Source organism: Ammodytes marinus, assembly GCF_949987685.1.
Source record: "Ammodytes marinus genome assembly, chromosome: 19".
NCBI classification, from domain to species: domain Eukaryota; kingdom Metazoa; phylum Chordata; class Actinopteri; order Uranoscopiformes; family Ammodytidae; genus Ammodytes; species Ammodytes marinus.
Genome location: NC_137223.1, coordinates 10,641,865 through 10,666,651, shown reverse-complemented (window position 1 = coordinate 10,666,651; position 24,787 = coordinate 10,641,865). Strand labels below are relative to the sequence as shown.

The 24,787-nt window shown below is 39.7% G+C and overlaps 1 protein-coding gene across 1 annotated transcript in view; it reads right to left on the bottom strand.

Moving 5' to 3' along the window:
* Window positions 1-24,787, bottom strand: part of LOC307266215 (disks large-associated protein 2-like) — a gene marked incomplete at both ends in the record, with an annotated part of 96,715 nt that overhangs the window by 17,941 nt on the left and 53,987 nt on the right. The window contains 3 exons of the mRNA XM_080048190.1: window positions 7,726-7,945; window positions 10,071-10,224; window positions 14,464-14,681. Of these exons, the coding sequence (XP_079904316.1) occupies window positions 7,726-7,945; window positions 10,071-10,224; window positions 14,464-14,681 (592 nt within the window). The remainder of the gene's footprint in view (window positions 1-7,725; window positions 7,946-10,070; window positions 10,225-14,463; window positions 14,682-24,787) is intronic.

Sequence of the window (24,787 nt, the reverse complement as noted above, 5' to 3'; positions counted from 1 at the left end):
TCACACAGCACACAGATGCTACTACCAAGCAGGAATCTCAACAATAGTACCAACAAACTCTTTGATTCTAAAATACACATAAGCCAAAATGGACAACATGTGAATGAAACAACTTTTTTCCGGAAACACTGAAACAACCTTAATGTAGGCTGTGGCTCAACATTAATACATAATTTGATTCCTGGCATTGATGTGTTGTATGAAGGTTTAACATAAACACCTAAAGTCTAATAACTGCAAATAGTGAGATGGAATAAAAAATACAACAAAGGACTTGCATAGAATGTATGGATGTAAATTGGAGACATCGTGATTGGCCAGTCTTCAGCACCTTTAAAATTAGTTTGCATTTCCCAAACAATGGGAAAAGATTTAAGTAAGGAATGCTACTGCAATCCATTCTTAATCAGCTAGACAAAAATATGAAAACAAGCCTTTCTAAAGATTTTTTTTTTCATATACTGTGTGTGTGTGTATATACAGTATATCTATATAATGTATTAAAATGGTTACTAGCTTAATGTTGTCACAGTCATATGCCTTTCACTGAAATAATTTAAGATTTATGCTAACCCGGCCTTTGGCCAACCTGTAATGGGAGAAAAAAATCTTGTTTTGATTAATAACTACAATACATAAGAAATAAACTTTAAAAAATAAGTTGTAATTGTATTGCAAATAGTGGAGAATGGAAACAATACATTCGAGCTTATTCCTTACTCATTCTTTGTAAAACAACCTGAAGTGAATTGCTACTAAGAATTACCAGCATAACATGCCTTAACAAAGTGTTCCCCTGTAACACTTATATTAGATTAGAAATGAGAAATTAATGATTAAGAATTTAAGCTAAGGTTTAATGAGTCATTCTAACAGGTGTTGGGTGAAGCAACTGCAGTATTAAGAAAATGTCTGCCTCTTTTGTCAAGTATTGTCTTTTGGTCGTGCAAAAGGGGAGGAATATCCACTCTCTTTTTAAAGTAAGAGATGATGCCTCTCCTTTATTAAAAGTTCCTTTATTAAAAGGTTCACATTCAGTCAGGAGTCATAAACACACAGGCTTCCCATAGTCCTGTGCTGCAGTGATCGTCCACAGATACTGTAAGTGCTGTCAATTGTAGAGTTTTGTGTTGTTGGCCTCAGTTCCATGGGCCTCAGTATTAACTTTGGTATGCCATGTTGGTACAATGGAGCACATGAGTGGAGGGTAATGCCAGTGGCTAATGAGCAACTATTATTTTATGAGTAACAGACAAAATTAGCAATTAGCTAAATATAGCATATGATTGAGGGCTCCCACTCATTAACGTTTGACAGGAGCCCAGCTAAGCCATCACTAGTGAGGCGGTGTGTGCATTCAGTGGTACTATACTGCACCTCTGGCGACATGTTGAAGAGGTAGAAGCCCTCAGTGGCTCTGATTGTCTATTTTTAGGGACCAATGTTATCTTTCAGCAGGGATGAACCACCCCAGCATGAACAATTCTACAACTAAAGAAATTTTGCATTTTAAAAAGATGAATATGGTAGAATTGTGTCCAAATATCTAAACAAAGTTTATCTTAACAATAAATCCAATTCAGTATAAGTCAGACATTTTCCTCTAAAATAAATAAATAATGGATATGAAATGCCTCGTTTCCACTAAGCGGTGAGGATCGAAACAGTGTGGCTCATGTCAACTCGTTTAGAGATAGATCGGGCTTGCATCTTCACCACCGACACTACCCTATAGGTAAATATGCCAGACAGCGATAGCCAGCACCAGAATATGGGTCAGAGTTCCCTGGAACGACTGTGGTCAAGTCAGCTGTCTTTCGTTTCAGCTTGATCCAACCAGCCTCTCCTATATTTAAAGTCCCCCCCGTATAGCGAGCGTGTTCACTGTAAATGCACAGAGACGGCTCGGGGCGAGCCAACAGGCACATTATGCGAACAGCACTGGCCTCAGCAGCTACATAACTATGGTGACATCGTAGCAGTGGGACACAATGTAGCCTGCTGATTTACTCAATAAAGAGTAGAAAGGCCACAAAATAAACAGAGCTGTGCGCGGCATTTTTCGCCAAACCATGACTCTTCACTCTTGCTGAGGTGACTACACAAGGTGGTTTAACGCGGAACTGACAGTGACTTGACTTTCAACCAATCAACGGACTACACTGTGTTGCTCCACCCTTTCGGCACCCTTTCAGAGGGCTTGGTACCTCAACGTAGGAGTCCCTAAAATAGGAGCGGCTCAGTTCGCTTCCTAACTTTTGACAGTGGAAACGCAAATAAAAGCGGGCTGAGCCCACCGAACCGAGCCGCACCACTCTGTGGAAACCAGGCATGAGACATTTAAAGAATTTCCAGCCACCGCTGCACAAGAAACAAAAGCAAGATAATGGCATAAATTACCAACTTCATTATGACTCAAAGAAACAGCTGGGTGACGAGCTTAATGGGGAAAAAATGCAGACCGACCTTGAAGACTGGAAAAAGTGCTGTTTGGTTTAGAACCAAATTTACCACTACATCCCCTCCCAGTGCTGTCGGAAATCAGTATTTTTATAACTGCAAATACAAGTATTGAATAAAGGTTTCTCTATATACAAAACAGTACATTAATATACATGTACAGGATTTGAACATGAATGCAGTTTGTGCAGGTACGAACTGAAGCCAATACATTCATACTTCATCACTGTAATTTCCTTTCCTTTTTTCCTATCCACTTGCTGTTTGACAAGAATTCAGTAACATATTATTAATAAAAAAATATTTTGCCAGGGACTATGTCCAAAAAGCCTTAAGACAGTGTCATCCATACAGTATTCCAGAGAAATAGGCTTTTTCCTTAATGTACAAGGGATATGATAAGTTGTCTTTTTATGCTGTGTGGTTCAACAGTTCACCACTGACAAAATTATTTAGTTGGACATTTTCAAAATACCCATTTCAACTGGAGCTCGCTACAAAATGGATGAAGGCTATGGCAAAGGAATGCTTAGATTAGAGTAACTAAAAATTTAATTATGTATAATTATATTAATAAATGTATATTTTATGCATTCATTATAAAACTAGGGTTTATAAAGATATTCACAGTATTGTTTCAGTATACTCAGGTGCGTAAGAGAATGTTTCTACATGAGGAGAAACTGGAATGAACATGAGCTATTCAAATTGATGTAATTTGCAGAAACGGACTAACTTATACCTCAACTCAAAATGGCTGATTGAGTTTATTAGATAACCCCAAGATTTTTGATCATGTTTACTTTCATTGACTTTTTCTCTAAGGTCGGGCGCTAAAGACAGTGGAGGGAGTATGATGCTGCACTTTTTGGCACTTGAGGATCTGTATGTCAGCCACATTCTCTCAAACATTCTTGTCATCTCATTCAGGTGTAAAACAAAATCGTTCTCTTTTACTCCATGGCTAAGCAAGACACTTGTTAAAAGATTGATTGAACATAAAACTAACCCGTTCAAGAACTGTCAGACTCTGTGTCTGCATAGTGTAAAGGGACATCTCACAACAGCACTGTTCTGACTATCTTGGTAAATGTGAAGTTTTTACCCAGCTCTCCCATTTCATTTTACAGTATGCGAAAAATGTGAATGATTAGAATGACATAGACAGATATGACATGGGTCCACTAGTGTACTTCCTGCTCCACAGTTCTAGACTGGCGCTTCTGTGACCACCTGTGTGGCCACCTGTGTCTGGCTGCTTATGGGGCTTTTGCTTTTTGTTGATTTCCCACGGAAAGTCCTCTATTGGAAGTGGGCTGGCAGGGCTGCCTGACCCCTCTGGTGTGCTCTCTGGAGTTCCCTCTATAATCTCAATTCGGGGTGGGTCCATCAAATCAATAATGCTGAATGGTGCTGGCTCTGGTTGGCACATCACAGACTTGTCCTCTGTATTCTGTCTCACGGACCAACTTGAGCCAGCTTGAATTCCTATTGACACTCTGTCATCTGTTTGTGTAGTGCTGTCGTTGCAAGGCTCACGGCACAAAGTCCACATGTTGTAGCACTGAGTAAAGTTGAAGAAGTTGCTGTTGAAAGTCTTCAGTTCCCCACAGACATCTCTACGTAGCTCCGCCAGCTCATAGCGCATTGCTGAGATTTCATCTTTCCATTGCAAGTTGAAGGCAGCTACCATATTAGCAGACTCCTTAAAGGCCTGAATGGCCTGAGGGATTGGCGGATCTGAGGTGGCTATGGGTGAGGCAGAAGGGACCCTGTATGAAGGCGGAGATGCTGGTGGGACAGAGATGGCTGTTACGGTGGAGCTAGTACTGTGCTGGCTGCGAGCAGCAATAGTTTCTCTCTCTAGCCTCTCCAGCTCTGCATAGGCAGAGGAGCTAGCACCGTCATCATCCTCTATCATGTCTTCATTTAGTAAAGAGATCCCATCCAAAACATCATATCCCTCTGGAAGAAAAATTTGAATATGCAAAAAGAAGGAAATTCAGAGTGAAATGGACAGCTGGAGTGTGATTTGATTTGGTTTCTGAACAAAGAAATATACACATATCTATGGAAAACATACAGTATGTAAGTGGCCAGTAATTCCAAAGACCTACAAGATAAGACCCAATGATTTCCCATCTGGGGGGTAAAATAAGGAGTACCCAAAATGGATTTAAATGCACTATGTCTGCACCAGAAATCCAAGAGGTAACAGAGTAGTATCGTGAAAAAAATAAAAATAAAAATCAGTAAAGGTTTTCATAATTAACTTTCTGTCCTTTTTGAAAAATCTTAAATGGTGTAGAGGGTCAGCTCCATTTAATTTAGCTACTTCCTTCCAGAACCAGTATAGAAAAAACAGATCCTCTTTGAAATACATTCTTGAGTGAGTGGCTTAACTTAACTAGGAAAATAAGGATAGTAATTCAACTCGCATACTGTAGGCTTTTCACAATGTTTTTACACTGCCTTCTCAGTCATCTCAAGGCTTCTTTCCATCTTTTCACTGCACAACACAGCAAAGAGTAGAACTAAGCATGAAATACATCAATCATTATCAAATCATGAATTCCTTTTCTGAGAACCCTTTTCTCAAAACCAATCAAAATGTTTCTAAGTGACTTGAAATTTGTGCCATGTTGTGCAAAAGAAAAGATGTAAAGGGAGTAGAAGATTCACAACCTACTGGGCCAAAAAGCAGATATGAACCCTATTGAACATATCAGGTCCAAAATGGCTGATTAGACCATGTAGAGTAAGTAACCTGTTGAGGGGAGGGGTCACTCCCCCCTTCAGGGCTGCACCAGGAAGAGGCTGCAATCCCACAGTCATAGACAGCTGACAGGCTTCTTTGCCAAGGGTAAGACAAGGGCCAAACGGGGCCTTTTCTTTTTTAAAGAAGTCAGATTTGCATGGTAAGAAGAACTAAACACGTGTAGCAGACAGTTGCTGCTCTCACAAATTATTGGAGACAGTGGCATTGTGATAACATTCAGTTCTATTTTATGGTTACGATATGAAAACATTACTTAACCTTTGGGAAGTACATCTCATACATTTATACTTATAATGTGGTCTAAGCACACTTAAAATAGAGACATTGTAAACAACTCACAAAACCAGCATCACAATATTCACTGTAATTGATGGGTATCAAGGTTTCAAGAATAAATCAAAGTGTCTGAGGTTTTGTGAGTTGATCAGAACTGTGTGTGCTGCTTAGGATACCATATGATAAATTTCTACCAACTATATTATTAACTCTATTTCTATAATTTGTACTGAGAAGGCAGTGCAAAAACACACATATACATAGATATATGTATGCGTGTCAACATTAAAATACCTGCAACAATCATCACTGATGCCTCCAGTTGTTCTTTCCCCCTGGTTATCCTTCAAGAGATGGATGGTCAAATGGAGAGGGGTTTGCTGCTTGTCTGCCCTACGGAGTATCATGGGATCCCTTCCCCACTCAAGGGCCCACTAGCCTCTCACAGGGTTTGGTTCATAAGCCGCTTACAATTTTTGATTATAAATTAATAGTGATTACTAACATAATTGTTTTATTTCAGGTATCAATTTGTTTTCTAACCAAGATAGACTGGATACGTTCCTTTTTTAATTAATTTTAAGAGCCCCTTTTTTAACTTTTCAAAGGGTATATCAAAGGAGAACTATTTACGGTTTAGCTAGACAGGGATGTGACAGTACTGTGTATAACTGATCACCATTCGGGGAACCCTTCCTCTGGGGTTGCTATAACCTTATCTGACATTTAATTGATTTATAATGCCAATCTTAATACAATTTCACAGAATCGTACTGCTTGTTTTAGAGTATAGAGCTGACAGATTTGGAGCAGAGAGCTTGATGAATAGAGTTCAGCAAATAAGACAGTGGGATTGGAGAACACTCCTTTATCCTCAGTACTTCTGTCACATCGAAGAAATCGTAGATGGAAACCCAATTGAAGATGAAAGGATTCGAAAACAAAAGTCCAGATTGCACAAGAAAAACAAGCCGACAAAATGATTGAATGTCTCCAATATTGACAGAAAATTGTACAAAAAAACATTTAAATCCAGTTCATAAAAAATGTAAAATGCACATAATTGAAGAAAAATGTTTCAATAGGGTTCATAGCTTTACTCTTGCATGTAAACATCAAATGCACTTACTGACTGTAAAGACTGCTTGCACAAGGGACCTGAAGTTATAATTTTAGGGATAAATTGCTTGCACTGTGTCGCACAAAACATTGATATCCTTGAATGTTGAATTCAAAAAGCAGCTTGAAGTGCAAATCAGTATGGAAGATGCCATAAGCAAATAGCACTGTTAACAGCATATCAGATTTGGGTACACTGTCATTCAGCTGTTGTAGCTAACGATGAAATATGACCAATAGAAGTTGATATCCTAAATTGGAAACTTGCAGTTAAAGACATACCATCATTAATGCCCAAAAGCTTGGGTTTCATGGAACACAATACAACAATACATCAAATAATCGATGGTTGTACCTATCAAACCAAATTAACAGTTCCTTTGTGCAACCAGCACGTGTGTCTGCACGTTTTCTAATCTTTAGAGGTTGTTGACTTACCTTAAATTGGTAACAAGATTTTGTTTTTTGAAATTTTATTTTATAATGTCCATTATAAGTCACTTAAAAAGCATATGCTAATGTAGGTGCAACAGAGCAAAGGGAGGACAGGCGGAAGTGTATCCTTGAGAAGAATATGTCAACAACCTTGCGCTCCCCTGCCCTTGTTGGTCTGAACCCCTCCATAAGTAAATTACACGCTTTGCACAACACATATATAACACCACAGTTTCACATGCTTAGGGGTGGGTCTGTTCCTCTTGGGCATGCCATGTAATGTGGCTGTGTTGTGATAGTGTGTACCATGAGCGTGTGCTGCCATCTGAGTGTTTATGTGAACCTCCCACCCTTATCATAGTCATCAGTTTGGCAACGCCACAAGTGACCAACCAGAAGCTTGGCTAATGATGCATGAATCGTGCAAAGTAACACACAAGCAAATCCATCTTAACAATTGGAAGTATGCAGAGCCAAAAACAAAACACGCACACCATAGCTTCCAAAGAAAATGACTGGAATCATTCAGCCTGGCATCTCTGAAGCTTAAGGGTTCCCCACTGTACATATGTAGGTATGTTAAGATTGTTCGCATGTATAGGATGTATGAGGATATGTTATCTAAGCCCTCTCTCTTTTGGGGGGGATTGTTTTACCTGTTGTGGATCTGAGAGTTGAAGTGACAGTGGAGGATGTCATTGAAGGCAAGCAGTCGTCATCTTGGGAATAACCAGCCTGAATAGCACGGAGGTAACTGTGGCTTCGAGTGCGGAACGAACCAGGCAGGTCCAAGGCTTCCATGGCCTGGGATTCTACTTCACTAAAAACGGACTCGCAAACTGACTCAAACTGGCCATTGATCTCAGTCTCACTCACCTGAGAGACAAAAACAGGAATAGCAGTCCTTAATTTTTCCTCTTCCTTTCTCTTTCTCACTTTGATTCTTCCCCTTTGCACAGCAAATATGAAGGAGTGTTAGCATAAGGAAATGCCACTGTCAATTCCGACCTTAAACTGAATAAATGTCAAGATCAAATGAAAAAGGGCAGAGGACAACAAACAACAATCAGAAAAATATTCAGTTTGTGTTATTAAACATTCAATTCAGCTCAAACGCCTACCCCCAGAACAAAGACATAATGACGTATGTTACTACAAGACAATATTATAAACACACTGCAGTATCAATTATGTACTGTATCTTGTAGCTCTAGCAAGTGTCTTAAAACATTCTAAATTATTCTGGCTGATACAATAAATGTTCATGTCAAAAGTATGGAATAAATCATGTAAATAACCAATTCTCATCTATCCTGTGATTTTCCTCTGTCCAGATCTCATATAATCTCTATTTTGCGTATTACTTCATTGTCAACAATACAATTGTAGTACAGTATAGAATTGGGTCTCACTTGTATTCAATACCCTTTTCTATTATTATTATAACTATAACTATTATCATATTTTTTTTTTTACTTTGTTAGCACCAGCGGAAGTAAGACAATTGTACAACCCTTCTTTTGTTTTGTTACTCCTTCACCATATCCATATAGTGCAGATCTTCGTAGCAACCACTTCTTGTGCCACCATGGAGGTACAAAACGGACACAATTGTTCCAACTGTATAGATTCATAGTAGGGTATGACAAAGAGAAAACTGAAAAGGTTGGTGTGGCATGTTAGGTCACACAACACGTTGCTGTGTCTTTAGCCCTAGTGTACAAACTGATGCTGTTCGCATCAATAGCTAGAGTTGAATTGTTTTTGAAGTGGTCTATTAAAGATGTTTTTGGACCAAATTAGAAACTAGACTGAGGATTAACGAAGATCTTATTTGCTCAAATATGTACAATGTTTCCATAGCATGAATAGGGTTAGGTATCTTTTCAATTTGATTCAATCTTTTTTGGATGCAGCTTATCAAATCCAATTCTTAATTGGAATCTTGATTCCATTACAATATATTTTGAAGAAAAAAATTGGAATATTTCAAGAATAAAACTTTTGCCAACCTTCTATTATTTGCACTTTTGGGCAATCAGTACATTGTTATATGTGACAGGAAGGTTTCTTTTCAAGTGAGCATTTCAAGTTAGTTACCTGTAACCTACGTGTGTTTAATCATGGACTAGATCAAGTAAGGATTTCACTTCCGAGATAATTGCAGGTGTGCCGGTACAAAGCTTTTTTGGTTGGGGCATGTGTGTTTGTAAAACTGAACCCCATACTGTTGGGACAATCACCGAGCCAGAACGAACACAGGAGCAGGCTGTCCGACTGATGCGAGCGAGGATACCCAGGATAAGCGCCAAACTAAGCCTGCCTAGCTCATCTGTGAATATATTTTTTTACCTGACCGTGATATGGTTCTATCGTTAATATTAACCCTATCTGAGGCGTTATTGTGGCTGGGAGACCGCCAAACATTATACACAATGCATACCTTAAGATTCATGCAGTGTTGAAGAAAATGTTTTGTCAAATTGGAGGTAAATCCTACAGACAGCCATAGCCCATATGCTTTGTTGACATACTGTGTAACAAATAACGTGATTCTAGGTCTTAATAGCAGGACCTGACACATAAGTACAATAATTGAAATATACAAAAGTTAAGAAAGGATAAGTAAAATCAAAATTCACTCGTCTTTTCAAATCAACGGTTCTTGGAAAATACCCAACCCTAAGCATGAAACACTTACATACCAAATTATAACAACAGTAGACTAAGTCTAGAGCTGGTTGAGATGTAGGCATATCAGGTAAAACACCAAGTCCTAGTCTTAAAGAGCACAAATAAGTTATGCTTATTGACTTATTGACAGCCAAGGCTATGACAACTAAACAATCAGCTGTGGACCTCTAATATGGACACCTGTGGATGTTTCATGTCTCAGTAATGCCCTTGTCACAAATCTAATACATAAAAAACAACATTAACATAGCCTCTTTATTAGGTCTACAGTTGATGCCTCTGTGAAATGCATGTGTTTGAAACTCACCTGGCTGACGCAGCTAGCCTGACTGAGGGTGCTGACGGCACGCATGTAGCTCTGATTGCGTGACCGGTAGGGCGGGGGATGAAAAGCAGCAGGGTCCAGCGTGACACTAGGGTGGGGCCTCATATCTCTGGTGGTTTGCAAATGGTAGCCCTGGCTGAACAAGAACAGGGGATGGGGATATATACAATTTCAATGGTTCAAAAGTCACACATGGAACATCACTGGATGATATTCTGGCTAGCATCTATTGGCATTGTATGGAGTCTGTTTGGTAAAATACATGATATAATATAGCTATCCAAAATGAATATCTGCGACTTGAATGACTCATCTCCTCACTTCAATAAACAGAAAACTATTTTAATGACATGAGTCACCAGCTTCTAGTCTAGCTCTACATTTCCTGTGAGAAAGTCTTCCATCCCAAATGTATAGATAGCCTGAGTACAGCCTGACTATGGTTCCTATTAGAAAAACAATGAGAGCTAGGAACTGAAATAATAAGAGGTTATAACTTTCTCCATCAAAGCTTAAAAAACAGAAGGGTGATTTGTTTGTTGACCATAGCTGAAGTGACGAGAACCCCGCTGAGATGATGGTTACAAAAATAGTGCAGAGCACTGAATTGTAGTAGGGATAACAGATGCATGATGCCTCCCAAGGTTCAAAGAATTTGGCTAAATCTGAAAGCCACACTGCATGAAAACACACAGTCACAGAGAACAATAAGCTGTATAAAAACAACCGAGTACCAATATGCTTAGTAGAAATATGAAGGTGAAGCAATAGCATCCTCTGGGTCACCAATACACGTACTGGATAATGAGTTAGTTCATACCGGTTTACAAGGCAATATATACTTGTAATTAGGGATGCACCGAAATGAAAATTCTTGGCCGAAACCAAAACCGAATAAAATGAAACAGTTGGCCGAATGGCCGAAACCGAATACCGAAAGAGGTTTTTGCAGTTTTGTTTATTTATTTTGCCACTTCTTTCAACATTGCATACATGAACTCCCAAATGTTCTCTTCAAACATAGCCTACAACTAAAAATCAACCCTAAATAAATAAAGAAACAGTAAAACCTTCAAATCTAAGAGTAAAATGAACATTTTACTAGGAATGTGATTGTTTATTTATTTATTTATTATTCTTTCGGACAATTCCACACAATACACAATTTTCTCTTTCATATATTCATACATTTAACTGTGTTGTCCGAAGGGTGACGGAAGAAGCCAAAGGCTTATCAGGTCCCGCCCCCATTGTGAACCACTCATTGATGTGTACCTTGACTTATATGAGGAAGAATCTACAAAAAGATCGACTTATTGCCATTTTTTTCTTTTCTTTTTTTGCAATGCAGTGCAGGTTGAGTTGCTCTAAAAAACTGCACCACAGCTCCCACCGTAATGATCAGACTTCAGAATGTGCATCAAAGCCTAATGATCATAACAATGAGAGGCTTTAAACGATGTCCATGCTTAGGAGGTGATAGTAACTTTTTCGGCTGTAGACTGACACTAACGGGGGGAGGCGGCTCACTGGACATATATTTAGTTACGCTGTCAGTTTGCCGAGATGGCTCTGTATTCCATGGACATATAAAGAAATGTATTCAGGCTCGAGCAATGCAATCAGATCGCAGTGCCCCCACCTCCTCTCCCACAGCGCTAACGGACAATATGATTATCATTTTCGTCGTCAAACCAGTTTTTTTTGCGCTGCGGCTCTCACCGGCGAGGTGTCACTGTGAATGACACCGTTACCAACCGTTAGTTTCACTGGGTGAATCGCTGCTTCGCTCGCGCAAGGCTTTTGTGTTTCTAATGTGATAAAACATCAGTCTTGGACGAGCGTTTTAACTTAATGCTGCTTAAAGCATTGCAATGCGCCGTGTTTCATCCAGTTTGAAAAAATGCTCCCACACTGGACTCTGACATTTCCATGCACGCAGCCTACAGACTGCTCCTGCTGCGCGCTCCCGACCAGACGTGGACTCGCATACACGGTTACGTCTCTCTTTACTTCCATTTCCTGGTTTGCAAGCGGGCAGCTCTTTTAAAAAAATATTTCCTTATTGTCATTTAGTTTGTCAATATTCGGTAATTTTGTTCGGCCTTTTAACTGTTTCGGGCCGAAACCGAAAATGACTTATTTTGCCATTTTCGGCCGAACTTTTTCGGTGGCCGAATGTTCGGTGCATCCCTACTTGTAATCATAGAGAGATGTTTAGGAAATTATCAAATATTATCATAATAACCTAGAAAAGTCTTGTCTTTATTGATTTATCTATCTATATTTATCTATTGGCTTAACCGTTCACCTTGCTAACAAAGCACACAACACATCCATAAGTGATGCTGATTGTCATCAGGAGAGAAACATACTTGAAGACTTCAGCCGGAAAGGCAAACAAAACACTGCCTCCTAGCCTGGTGTTAAGGTAGTACACATGAAAAACAGGATCAGATCTGATCTACAATGTGGTGGCCACCAACTGTTTTTTTCCGGAATAATTCATCTAATTTTTTCACCCTTTACTTAATCAGTGAAAACTTTTGCAAACACAACTTTGCTATATTACTGTATACCTTAACTCAATAATCAGTATTTTTGACTTGCTCTTTCAAGTGTCAACGACTCCCCCATCCAGTAATTTAAGCTTGCTCCTTTGAGTCAGACATTGTATATATTTGACTGGTTTTGTTACAGATTTGTCAACACTGCTGTGATAAGATGAGTCACATTGCCTGTGTAAGATGTTGGGCAAATATTGGAACTGGCTGATGAAAAAGATCACAACACCCATTTTGTACTTTAACGTTCAGCAATGCACTGCTTTAGCTGATCTCATGAAACTGTCGCAAAACGGATACTTATCGAACAATGTTTAAAAGAAAGTTAATACTGTGTGTATAAAACAAGCCAACAAGTAAGACCCAGCTCTAACTAGCAGCTTAAAACAGTTTTCAAGTCATGCATAAACATATGTATGAACTCATTTTGTTTCGAAGCAACTTCACGTGGAAACAACAAATAATGTAAAAACCTCTTCAAATCTCCCAGGGACAGCTGATCAAAAAGCAGCATCAGCAAACAGCAGTTTTATTTGGACAGCATGTATTGTAGACAAAGCAGTGAGTCAGTGCTAGAGGGTTTAGATATATGGAAAAAAATTGCTGAGGCTGTGATTTAAAACATGATTTAGGGCAAGGTTTAAAATGTATTAAAATCAAATTGAATGTTCTCCCTTGACTATCTTTCTTGAACACAGACTATGTTTAAGGAAATGTTCAGATACATCTAGCCACATGTTAGCAGTTGAAGTGCAAGTTAGTTGTGCATGAAATTCTCATTAACTTCTCTCAAATGTGCATTCTGATCACCATTATCATTTTGTGTATTTGTGCAACATGCATGTGACAACCCTAACCATTGGTACTGATCTCAAATAGTCTATGTACCATATACCACTACCACAACCCCAAATCAACCACAAATTCCTGAGCTTCAAAACTGAAATTCCATAATCACAGTAATAGACAAGCTGAAAATCTTCATCTCCCTCTGTATACATCTTCCCACAGCCAGTTTTGAGTCTTCTTATGGAATGAGAACACACATTCACTTGATTCTTCTGTCACATTGTCTTTATACAGAAAGTGACCATAACATGTGTGTATGTGTTTTGTTTACTAATTATTGTTTTTTGGGTATGGTTTCCATATAAGCCTGTACAGGTTTCTGCCGCACCCACATTGTTATAGCACTACGTGTTTTTATGTTGTTTGTATGTGAAATAAATTCAACTATACTTTAACTAAACTTTTCCTATTAATAATTAATAATAACATAATTTCAAGAATGCAAGCTTAAAGGTAAGTAGGCACTTTTCTTAAAGGTGGAGTCAGTGATTCTGGAGAAACGTTTTGTCACTTATCAAAATCAGTTAATATCTCCTCAGGATCTGCTACCTGTCTGTAATTTGTGTGCATGGAAAACAAATCTGATGTTAATACACACAGGCTAGGCTCTATAAACTGGTATGCATTCAAAGGGTATCTAAACATAGGAAGGCCACAGAAGTTAGCAACATTCCCGTTAACAGAGCCTAAGCTGTGTATTAAAACTGGATTTCTTTTCAGGACAGGTAGTAGAGGATCGTAAGGAGGTTTTCACTGATTTAGACAAGAAGGGATCTGACAACAAAACATTTCCAGAATTGCTGACTCCACCTTTAAATGCATTGCATCCTTCTGAATCATTATTCATTATCTTCAGTATACCCTCAGGGTATACTGAAAATAATGTATTGGGATAATGAACATGATTGAATCAACACATAACTTTGGCATATGTAAATATTCAGTGACGCAGTCAGGCTTACCTGTGGGAGTCTAAATGGGGTCTCTGCATGGCTGATTTTAAGACGAGAGCATCAGGCCGAATGGCCTTCTGTGGGGATGTTTTAGGGCTGGTGTCAGAGTCACCACTTTCATCATTCACCTCCCCCATAGCTTTTACATAGCTACTGCTGCGCATCCGTCGACATGGGATCTCCTCATCTTGCTCACCTGGATATCCACTCCACTCATCTTGGGGCACCTGTGAGAGATGGCACATCTGTATTGAGTACTACATAGGTTTGGGCATCAAGAATCGGTTCCGAATTAGAACCAATTCCAAAATTTCAATGCCAACGGGTTTATAAGGTGTGTTATGTTTCGTTTCGAGCTAGCGGTTAGCATTTTCAACGTAACAGCAGTGTGACTAATTTGGCTACTTTTCAGACCCTCTTAGTGACTCAATTAGTCAAAGGCGACCAGTGACAAACCTAGCTAATGTCTTACTTATGTGGGGAATGAACAAAAGTTACTGCTTTTCTTCTGCCTTGCACTGCAGTGTAGGGACCGACACGGACAGTAGTTGCACGGCCAGTAGTAACACGACCAGTCTCACTAGTATTAGCCCACAGCCAGCCTACAGACCGCACCGTCAGTGCTCTGAGCAAGAGCTGACTTCTAAGTTTGTAAATACGTAAATAATTTGCGTAGGTATACATTCATTAGGCCACTGCAAATGTAAAAATAAGAACAAAAAATAAGCTTTTTAGTCTTATAAAAAGCATTTTTAGCAGTTAAAATGGACTGTGTGTTAAGTAAATATAAACAACTATATGCCCTTATCACGTAAGCTAAATGTCATGCATGATCACGTTAAAAACCGCAAACGTGATTGTGATTATTAAAAAGTTAATTCAATATTCTGAGCGGGGTACTTCCTTTAGTTATTTGACCAACTTTATTTGCTGATCTCTTCCCCCATTACCTCTAACTCCTAACCCTAAATGTGACAGTAAAGTGGTAAGGTTGCGCAGCTGTCAGCCTGGTTCTCCAGCCGAGGCTGCTAGGAAAAAGTGCCTCACAGGCGGACACAGGTCGCGATTAATGCCGCTCCTCTTGTGTCGTGTTTGGTGCTGGAGAGAGTGCACCCGTTTGTAGTTGAAAGTGTTCATGTCATTTCGCTTGAGCCAACCCCTCAAGACTAACAATAATATTAAACCTGTTTGATAATGTCTTAAATCTCCCATATTGTGCAAATGCACTTTTCCGATGTTTTTGAACATAATTATGGGTCTACGGTGTGCCTACAGACTGCCAAAGTATCAAAAAAAAAGAAAGCTCTCTCCTTTTCTCACTCTCCCCTTTTCTGAAACCCTCCACCTCTCCACCCAATATACTCCAGTCAGAATTCTCCCCGTTTCTGACGTCAAAAACTGGAAAGCCAGAAGCTTCCACTGTGCAGTCCACCCCCCTATTTCTTATTGGTCCACGGCCCCGAGATCCTCTCGAAAAATATTCCTTCACCCCCATGTTGTTTGCTTGTTGCTAAGCGACAAGATGCCTGTAGTACGGCAAAACATGATGAATGTTGCAAAATCCACTAACTTATCTTAACCACAGCAGCCTCGTTTTTAATAACACAATGGATAGGAAGCTACTTGTGCTTTTTTTCAAACAGTGAAACTGAAATAAATGTTTGTATTGGTATTTTTGCCTGACTGGTGTATAGCTATTAGCTTTGGGACAAGCATTCAGCTTTTGCTCATAAAAACATATTTCTATTCTCCACACCAGTCTGGAAATGCCTCGTTTTTAACAGGACAAAGGATTGGAAGGTATACTGAAGAAGTCTGACTTTGAAGATAATTTTTTCACTGATTTTAGTGGTATTGTTAGCAGCTAGCTCCCGAGCTAGCTTCAGGACAAGCATTCAGCTTTTGCTCATAAAAACATATTTCTATTCCCCACACCAGTCTGGAAATGCCTCGTTTTTAATGGGACAAAGGATTGGAAGGTATACTGAAGAAGTCTGACTTTGAAGATAATTTTTTCACTGATTTTAGTGGTATTGTTATCAGCTAGCTCCCGAGCTAGCTTCGCAGTAGCCACCATCTTTTGCAGCATTTTTATTGTGAACATGCCGTTTCCATTAGCGTGTGGCTGTCAGTGCATCTGTATGAACATAGTCTTTCATGTAGACAAGGATAGGTCATGTCAAACTGTTCAAAGTGCGTTACTAGAACTAGACTTGGTTCTTCTCATGGGTAGGCTAAACCTAACTGTGCTAACAGGCTATATGTCATCATTGTTTACAAACAGACAGAGGGCGAGGCGTATCTGGCTTCGCTTCCGGACAGGGGGCGGGGGGAGCTCAAAGATTGTATATTTACGAGGGGAGCTGCAGCTCTTTTTAAAAAATAGGCCATTGTGAGATTAGCTGAACATCAGCATAGTACAATAAATTATCTGAAAGTTTTTTTCATCAAACAATTGAAGAAAAACGTATTAGGGACCACTAAGACCATATAATATGGTGTATAATAGAACCGAAAAGTGTATAATATGGGAGCTTTAACGCGAAGATGGGAAGAAGACTGACTGAAATCGCGTCGGAATGACTGAGATTACGGGCGCATGCCACAACTCCAGCAAAACTCCCGTGATTTCAGTCCGACATTGGAAAATTGTCTGCGACTGTCAAATTGCGTGAAAGGTCGTGTAGTGTAAGCCCAGCATTAATAGCAAATCTTATGTAATATAATTATGTTTTTGCTGTTTGCATGAGTTTTGCCCTGATGATCATCATGGTAATTGTCGAAGCAGAGACCTGTTTCAAATTAGGAATAACCCACCCCCCAAATCCAATGTCTTCATTCCCAAACGACGAAGACGGCAGGTTGTATGTAGATTTAAACTTCCGTTGCATCTTGACAGAAAAAGAAAACACTATCCTCTCTTCATGCAGAGAGGCTCCGAGCGTTCAAACAGAGCACCGTGGGTGCATATAAAACACAAATGAACACCACAATTGAGAAAAGTCACATATTTAGGCACTGTTTGCCTATCATATCCAGCCAATAAGCGAGCCCGACGAGAAAAAGAGGAAAAAATAAATAAAATAAAAAGGGGCATGTAACGCACAGAGGATCAGTGCTCGGATGAGCAAAATCCTCAGTAGCCCGCAAAGGACACCTTGATCTGGATGCATATTAGTTTTAAAATAATTAGGCCTATATAATAAAATAAACTGGTTTAAACAAAATAAAACTCTGGGCGGCTGGATGGGGCCGGATAACAGTGATCGACAAAATGATTTGTAATAAACAAGAAAAATAAATAAAAAATAAAAAACCACACGCAACTCAGCTGGGGAACCCCATCAACGTTCAACACCAAAACAGCGTGGTTTATAGGCTAACAGTATCTTAAGGCCTGTGTGGGGATGGAGTAGCATAGATAAATATTTAAAAAACAACAACACCCCACACATTACAGCTGGGAAAACATTCTTTAAGTGGCCAATATCTAGGGTAAAGTCTATTTTTACCTTACAGGATGAGAGAGTTCAGTAGTCTGACAATCCTCAGCGAGCAGAAAAATGCAAGTCGTAAAAAGCCTGGGCTTCTTTGGGGCACTCAAAAAACCTCTTCTCTCCCCGGTGTTCTACGCGCAGCCGAGCAGGAAACAGGAGGGAAAATCTGACTTGCTTCTCGTATAGGGAGCGTTTCACACCGGCAAAGGACGCCCTCTTCTTAGCGATGTTGGCGGTCATGTCGGGGAAAAAGTAAACATTCTGTCCATGGAACTTGAGCTGCTGTGCATCCCTCTCTCTTCTCAGAACACGCTCCTTATCGCTGAAGTAGTGGAATCGGACAATAAACACTCTAGGTCTGGACCCACTGCCTTACTCCGCCGAGCGCGCTGGGCCGATGCGATGAGCTCTATCCAACACCAGAGGGGAGAAGCAAAAGCTGGCTCCGAGGACCTCGTTGAAAAAGGCAGCCATAAACTTTACTGGGTCTGCTCCCTCGGTCTTCTCCGGGATTCCAACCACGCGTCGATTATTGTGATGTGACTGTGATTCCAAATCTTCGGTCTTAGCCATCAGCTGTGTGTTTTCAGACTGCAGACGTGCACATGTGTGCTCCAGGGCGGTGATCCGGTCGCTGTGGTCAGACAGTGCTGTCTCCATGGCGTCAACTTCAGGTTGAGTGAGTCAGTGGTCCACTTGACGGCATCTAAGGCAGCAGAGATGGGCTTCAAGGCTTCACTCACTACCATTTTCATGGATGTAGTAAGGGTTGTTGTTAGGTCGGATAGCAGCACCGCGCGTAGCTTGTCTAGATCAGGCGGCAGGGAGACGACTCCGCCATGACAGTCCGACATCGTGGCTGCCTCTTTCTCCGGCGAATTATGCCCTTTTTCCTTCTGCTTGCTGCGGCCCATCATCACCAAACAATAACAATATCAATATCCAAGCAAAAAAAAACGGCTTTCGGATAGTGTGTGGTGTTATGATATATAAAAAAGAAATGAACGCATAGGAGCCCCGGCGCAACACGTTCTTCTTCCTCACATGCTAAGCCGGAAGTCGTCCAAAGACACTTTTTAAATTAAATTTTACGGAAAGATTGAACAAACTAAAGGAGAACATAGAGAAATGGAGAACATTACCGATCTCCCTTATTAGCCGTGTGAACGCAGTAAAGATGGTCTCCCTGCCGAGATTTCTGTATCTATTTCAGAATGTGCCAATTTATATTCCTAAATCTTACTTTAAGTCAATTGATTCTATTATAATGCCTTTCATTTGGGGATATAAAGCACATAGGATCTCAAAAGCCCATCTTCAGAAACCCAGGGTGCATGGCGGACTGGGGTTACCATGTTTTTTTACATTATTACTGGGCTGCCAATACTAGAGTGATGGTGTATTGGCAATGTACATATGAAAAAGGCATTAGACCTGATTTGCCCCCCTGGTTGGCAATTGAAAAAAGCTTGGTCCCAAAAACTTCTCTCACTGCCCTCCTTTTCTCTTCTCCCAGACCGCCTGGCTCTTTTAGAGGAGACCAATTTACCTTGTCCAACGGTCAGAGAATTTGGAACCAAATTAGGAAGGCCTGTGAACTATCGAGCACGACCATACATGCCCCAATCTGGCATAACCATGCCTTCCCCCCATCGTTCACAGATTCAGCATTCAGAGATTGGAGTCGGAAGGGAATAGTAACAGTTGAGGACCTTTATATAAATGGTCACTTTGCTTCATTTGATCAGCTAGTATCAAAGTTTTCACTGTCGAAAGCTCAATTCTTCAGGTATCTACAGTTGAGGAATTATGTCAGACAGAATATACCATCCTTTGAATCCCTGCCCGCAGATGATTCATTGTCCAAAATTTTACTGGGCTCACCAGAAGCTAAAAACCTGATTTCATCTTTTGTGGGAATATTTTTAGACTGGCAGGCAGGACAAATCTACTTTAAAAATAAAGCAAGCCTGAGAAAAAGACTTAAACATTGGAATAGCTGACGATGTCTGGGAGGGAGCACTAAAAAGCACAACATCCTGCTCTATAAACTCGAGGCTTCAGTTAATTCAATTTAAGGTCACACTTAGATTGCACTATTCTAAGGTTAAACTGCATAACATTTTCCCAGATCTTTCGCCTTTATGTAACATATGTAAGATTGCCGAGGGTACACTTGCTCACCACTTTTGGGAATGTCCAAATCATTACAACTTTTGGTGTCTTGTATTTCAATGGTATTCTAATGTTTTAAATGTGTCTTTAGCTCCTGATCCGGAAACCGCCCTGTTCGGACATTCCACAGCCCTGGAAAAATTGGACCACAATGCATGCATAATCATGCTTTATGGCATGGTTATTGCCAAAAGATGTATCCTGAGGCTGTGGAAGTCCGACTTGGCCCCCCAATTTGAAACCTGGCTGAGGGAAATGGTGGGCATTCTACATGTGGAAAGGCTACGACATGAGCTGTCAGGTCACCCCCATAAATTCCCCGCTATATGGGGCCCAGTGCTGCGGCACTTAGGGAACCAAAAGGTGTGAAGTTTTCCCCAGTTTTGTTTTTGTTTTAGCTTTGTTTTGTTTATTGTGTACTTAGCTTATTTTCTTAATCATTTTGTCTTAGTTATTTATTTCACTTTTTTTCTGTATTACTTGTCTGTTTATGTGAGGGAGGGGAGAGGGGGTTGGGTGTTGTGTATGTATTGTATGTGTTTACTTATTCTGTTTTTTTTTGTCCATATGTAAAAAAAAACATAAAACCACTAAAATAAGTAAAAAAATAAAATTGTAATATTATATATATATATATATATATATATGAATATAATTTGCCCCTCACTCCTGATGGTGATGCAGCGTGTGCATTTTTATGCTTGCATATCAAATGCTACCAATCCTCCCCCTGAGGCCTCAAGCTTTGACTTTATAACAGCAGATTGTCAATAAAGGCGTAGCATCACTATTAATACAAAAAACACATGCGCTATTACATCAGCATTGACTGACAGCCAAAGGATTCATATCAGACATGTGTGACATACATCATACAATAAATGATGAACATCTATAGTTTAGCATTTCTTGTTTTAGTCTAATAACTGTTAACAGTAAACAGTAGAGCATCTGGATTGACAAAGTGATTAGGTGACTGTGTGCTAACTACTGTACACTGTGTGGTGTTCTGCTACAAACGTCTATGTATCAAGGCTCATGACATGTACTGACAACCAGTAGGTTTTAATAACATTTTAATGTGATACCATGGTTGAGTGCATACAGTCTGACTCTTAATGTTGTACTCCGTAAGATTTGTATCTAGTTAACTGTCTGTTAAGTTCCTTTCTATCAAATAGTGAGTGTAAAACAATGGTGATTGAGCATATGACCCACTGATGAAAGCTCTTTTATTTGCTGCTTTGCCCTGTTTTACTATCGGAGGGGTTGCACTATAACCGCGCTGCAGTAGTGCGTTCTTTACTCAGGACATGGGAGCTTCAGACTCAGTAGTACTAAAGTTCAGACCTGTGTGCTTTCCAGTACATCTGTTAGTTTTTTTAATTTATTTTTTCTTCTTTTATACAGTCTATGGTTTATATAAGACATGGTCATCGGTCCCACATTTTCAAAATGTATGAAAAGGTCTCTGTACGCTGTGCAGCCGTGTCTGAAGTTCCCGATTTTCTACGTGCAATTGTACACAGCAGGCATGTCTGGGCGAGTGTTTTGCAGTCGAGTGCCAACAGCAGTAGCGATACAAACGCTCTCTGTCTGCACTTCTCATAACTTCTGGGTCACAATGTTGGATCAGAACACACAGAGAAAGCATTCCGCATGTAAGAACTGCATACTGTATACTGACTGACATCATACAGTAAATTTTCGGTTTTGAAGGAAACAGAAGTGCCTGCAATAACACTTACGGCCACTAGAAATGGCGGATAACAGAAATTGAAACTGGGCCTAATATTGTTGATTTTTGTATTGAATATAATGTTTAAATGCACATGATTTTACCAATATTAAACTGATATTAATATTGGATTTACAAATTATTCACAAAATCTAAATCAATGCCTCTCACAGACACTATTCGATTATGTAATAAGTCCTACACAGGCACTGTGTCAGTGTCTGTTACAGCTGTCCATGTGGTCAGGACAGCCTTAGATCTTAAAATGACAACCCCAGGCGCAGGGCTGTCCCTAATGATCTGCCTGTTATTTAGTTATTTACTTTTCCCAATCATAGCTATTTTTCTGCCACAATCACTGAACTGCACTGACAGAAAGTAGTGTCTGATACCCTTGTGCAATGGTCTACAGATAGATACAATGTGTTTATGGAACGTGGCAAAACATAGAATGATTTAAGGATGCTAATAATAACACCCATTGCTTTCCACCTTCGGTATATATTTTACTCAGATGTATTCACCAAATGGTTTTGTTGTCAAGATGAAACGGGTTCTGAAGCATTTAGACCATATGCTACCAGAACTCTCCTTTTGAAATCAAAACAAATAAACTTATTTTCAAGAGCATGGCTCACTGCCTCAGCACTGAACACCATGCAACAGCCGAATAAGAAAATAATTGATAGTCTTTCAGATTGCTTAGTATTGTGACATTAGGACACATCTTTGTGGGCTTTTGCTTAAAAAAGAAGGGACTGCTTTCTAACCATGCTTCACTTTGGAAGGTAACATGAAAGTTAACTGGCATGCTCCTGTCTTTCTTTAAAGACCATTCAGTAAAATGGTCAGGGACTGCTCTGCCATGAATACATTTATCCTTTCCCAAATGAATGGAGTAAAATCCAGCAATTGTCTGAAACTAAATTAATCAGGCTTAAAGACACCAATAAAGTAAAATAATGTTTTTCTTCCTAATGCACGGTCATTGATCGGCCCGGGCTCTGGTTAACAAGTCAGTAATCAATCATAAGCATTTCCTTTTTTCCGTTTCTTTTTTTTTTTTTTTAAGATATTTTTTTGGCATTTTTATGCTTTTATTCACCCTCTTTTGGGGGTACCAAGCGGGCCCAAAGGGTCCTAAAAGGATGGAGCTGCACACTGTAGTCTGTTGGTTGGTTGACAGAATCAACATTTCCATGCTAAAGATAAACGCTGTGTAATCACCTCAGCAGGAGTGAATTTTACTGGTTTACTGTTTCGCATTCTTCCTCTTCATGGAATTTATATGCGGGCTAAACTGTGTCCTGCTGTACCAAACTGTACTGCTCTGTGGAAATGAGGCATTTGTTTTACCCTACAACAGTTATTTTGAGTTTAGGAGGCTAGCCTTGACACCTGCTGAAACAAGATTAAGTCAACAATTTGCCCAATGCAGACCTGCCCTCCTCATCACAAGTAAACACACACCAAAAGGACCCAGGAACATCAAACAGATAAAATCCAATAGGCACACAGTGTGCTGACCACTATGCATTTGAACAAATCTCCCCTCACTTATTCCACTGAATAAGGTTCTTTGTGGACAGGCTCAGTGCAGAATTTGCCCATATGGCAGCTGTTATGGTCTCTGCATATGAACATATATGTAAGCTTGTCAAATGCCAGTGAGAGTCTTTCTGTCCCCTTGCACAAACAACTGCAGTTTTTGTCTTTTGTTTTGGGCAGATTTTATGCGGTGGTTGCGTGTTACTCTGTTATGCATACTCGTTAATGCAATCTTCCTGGAATTGGGTGCAAATGTGTGAATGTCGATATTAGCCTGCTATCGGTGTATGTGTGTGTGAATGGTAACGTGTAAATGGGAACATGGTCTCCCTTGAAAAAGAGTCTCCGGTCTCAATGAGATTTACCTGTTTGTGTGTATATAAAGGTTAAACATTAAAAAATAAATAAAATGCATCTATGAATTTAGTTTTGAGGTACAAGCACATCCATAACAAGGCACAATTTGGAAAAAGGGCTAGAGAAGGATGAATGCAATATTTGTAGAGGCCATATATCATCTTTAGGGGAGAGCTTTAATAATGGCCAGTCACTTCAGCTCTTCACATCCACATTACAAGCAGTGGGCCATTTCATAATGGTCTGGTATGGGAATCCAGGTAAATTTTTCTCCTTCGAGAAAAGTGTTCTTGTGAGGCACAGTTCCAAACCACAAACTAAAGCTAGCCCCTAAGGATGTTGTGAAGGCCTGATGGCCCTTTTTATTTAAATTCACCTTTGGTGTGCTGAATATTCAAAATGAAAGACATTTAATCGAAAATAGCCGCAAACTTCAAACACTTGGCTTTTTATTGTGCTTTTGAAGCCATTACCTGTGGTTAAAGTAGTACAGTATCTTAATGTGTCAGTTCGATAGCAAAGACAGAGGCCTAAAAAGTTGCTTAACATGTAATACTGTGCTTATAATGCAACCTCCTACATCCGCCCTGGCTGAACCATATATTTTTCATTAAGACACCAAACTTATGTGGTTTCTATGATGCAGTCAAGCTTAAACAGCGCTTTATTCCATGTGTCTTCCACATTTAAGTTGAATTACTCAATTGATCTCTGCATCTTAATAGACAATAGCTCTCTGAGGTGACTACACAAAGCAGTTTCCTGGTTAGATACGTATATTGGCCCCTTACACTGGAATGTAATTGCCCTCAGGAGAGAAAGAGAGGTGAAATCCAAAGGCCTTCCTCCTAGGATTGATTACTGCATTTTACTAAGAAGGACCTGCATATGGGATGAGTGGATATTGACAACCTACCGCTAAAATTTGCCTCAAAATACAGTTTTTAATTTAGTTTATTTTTAGACCCTTTTAAGATTATGGATATTCCCCCATTACAAGAATCAAAGCCTCTGTGTG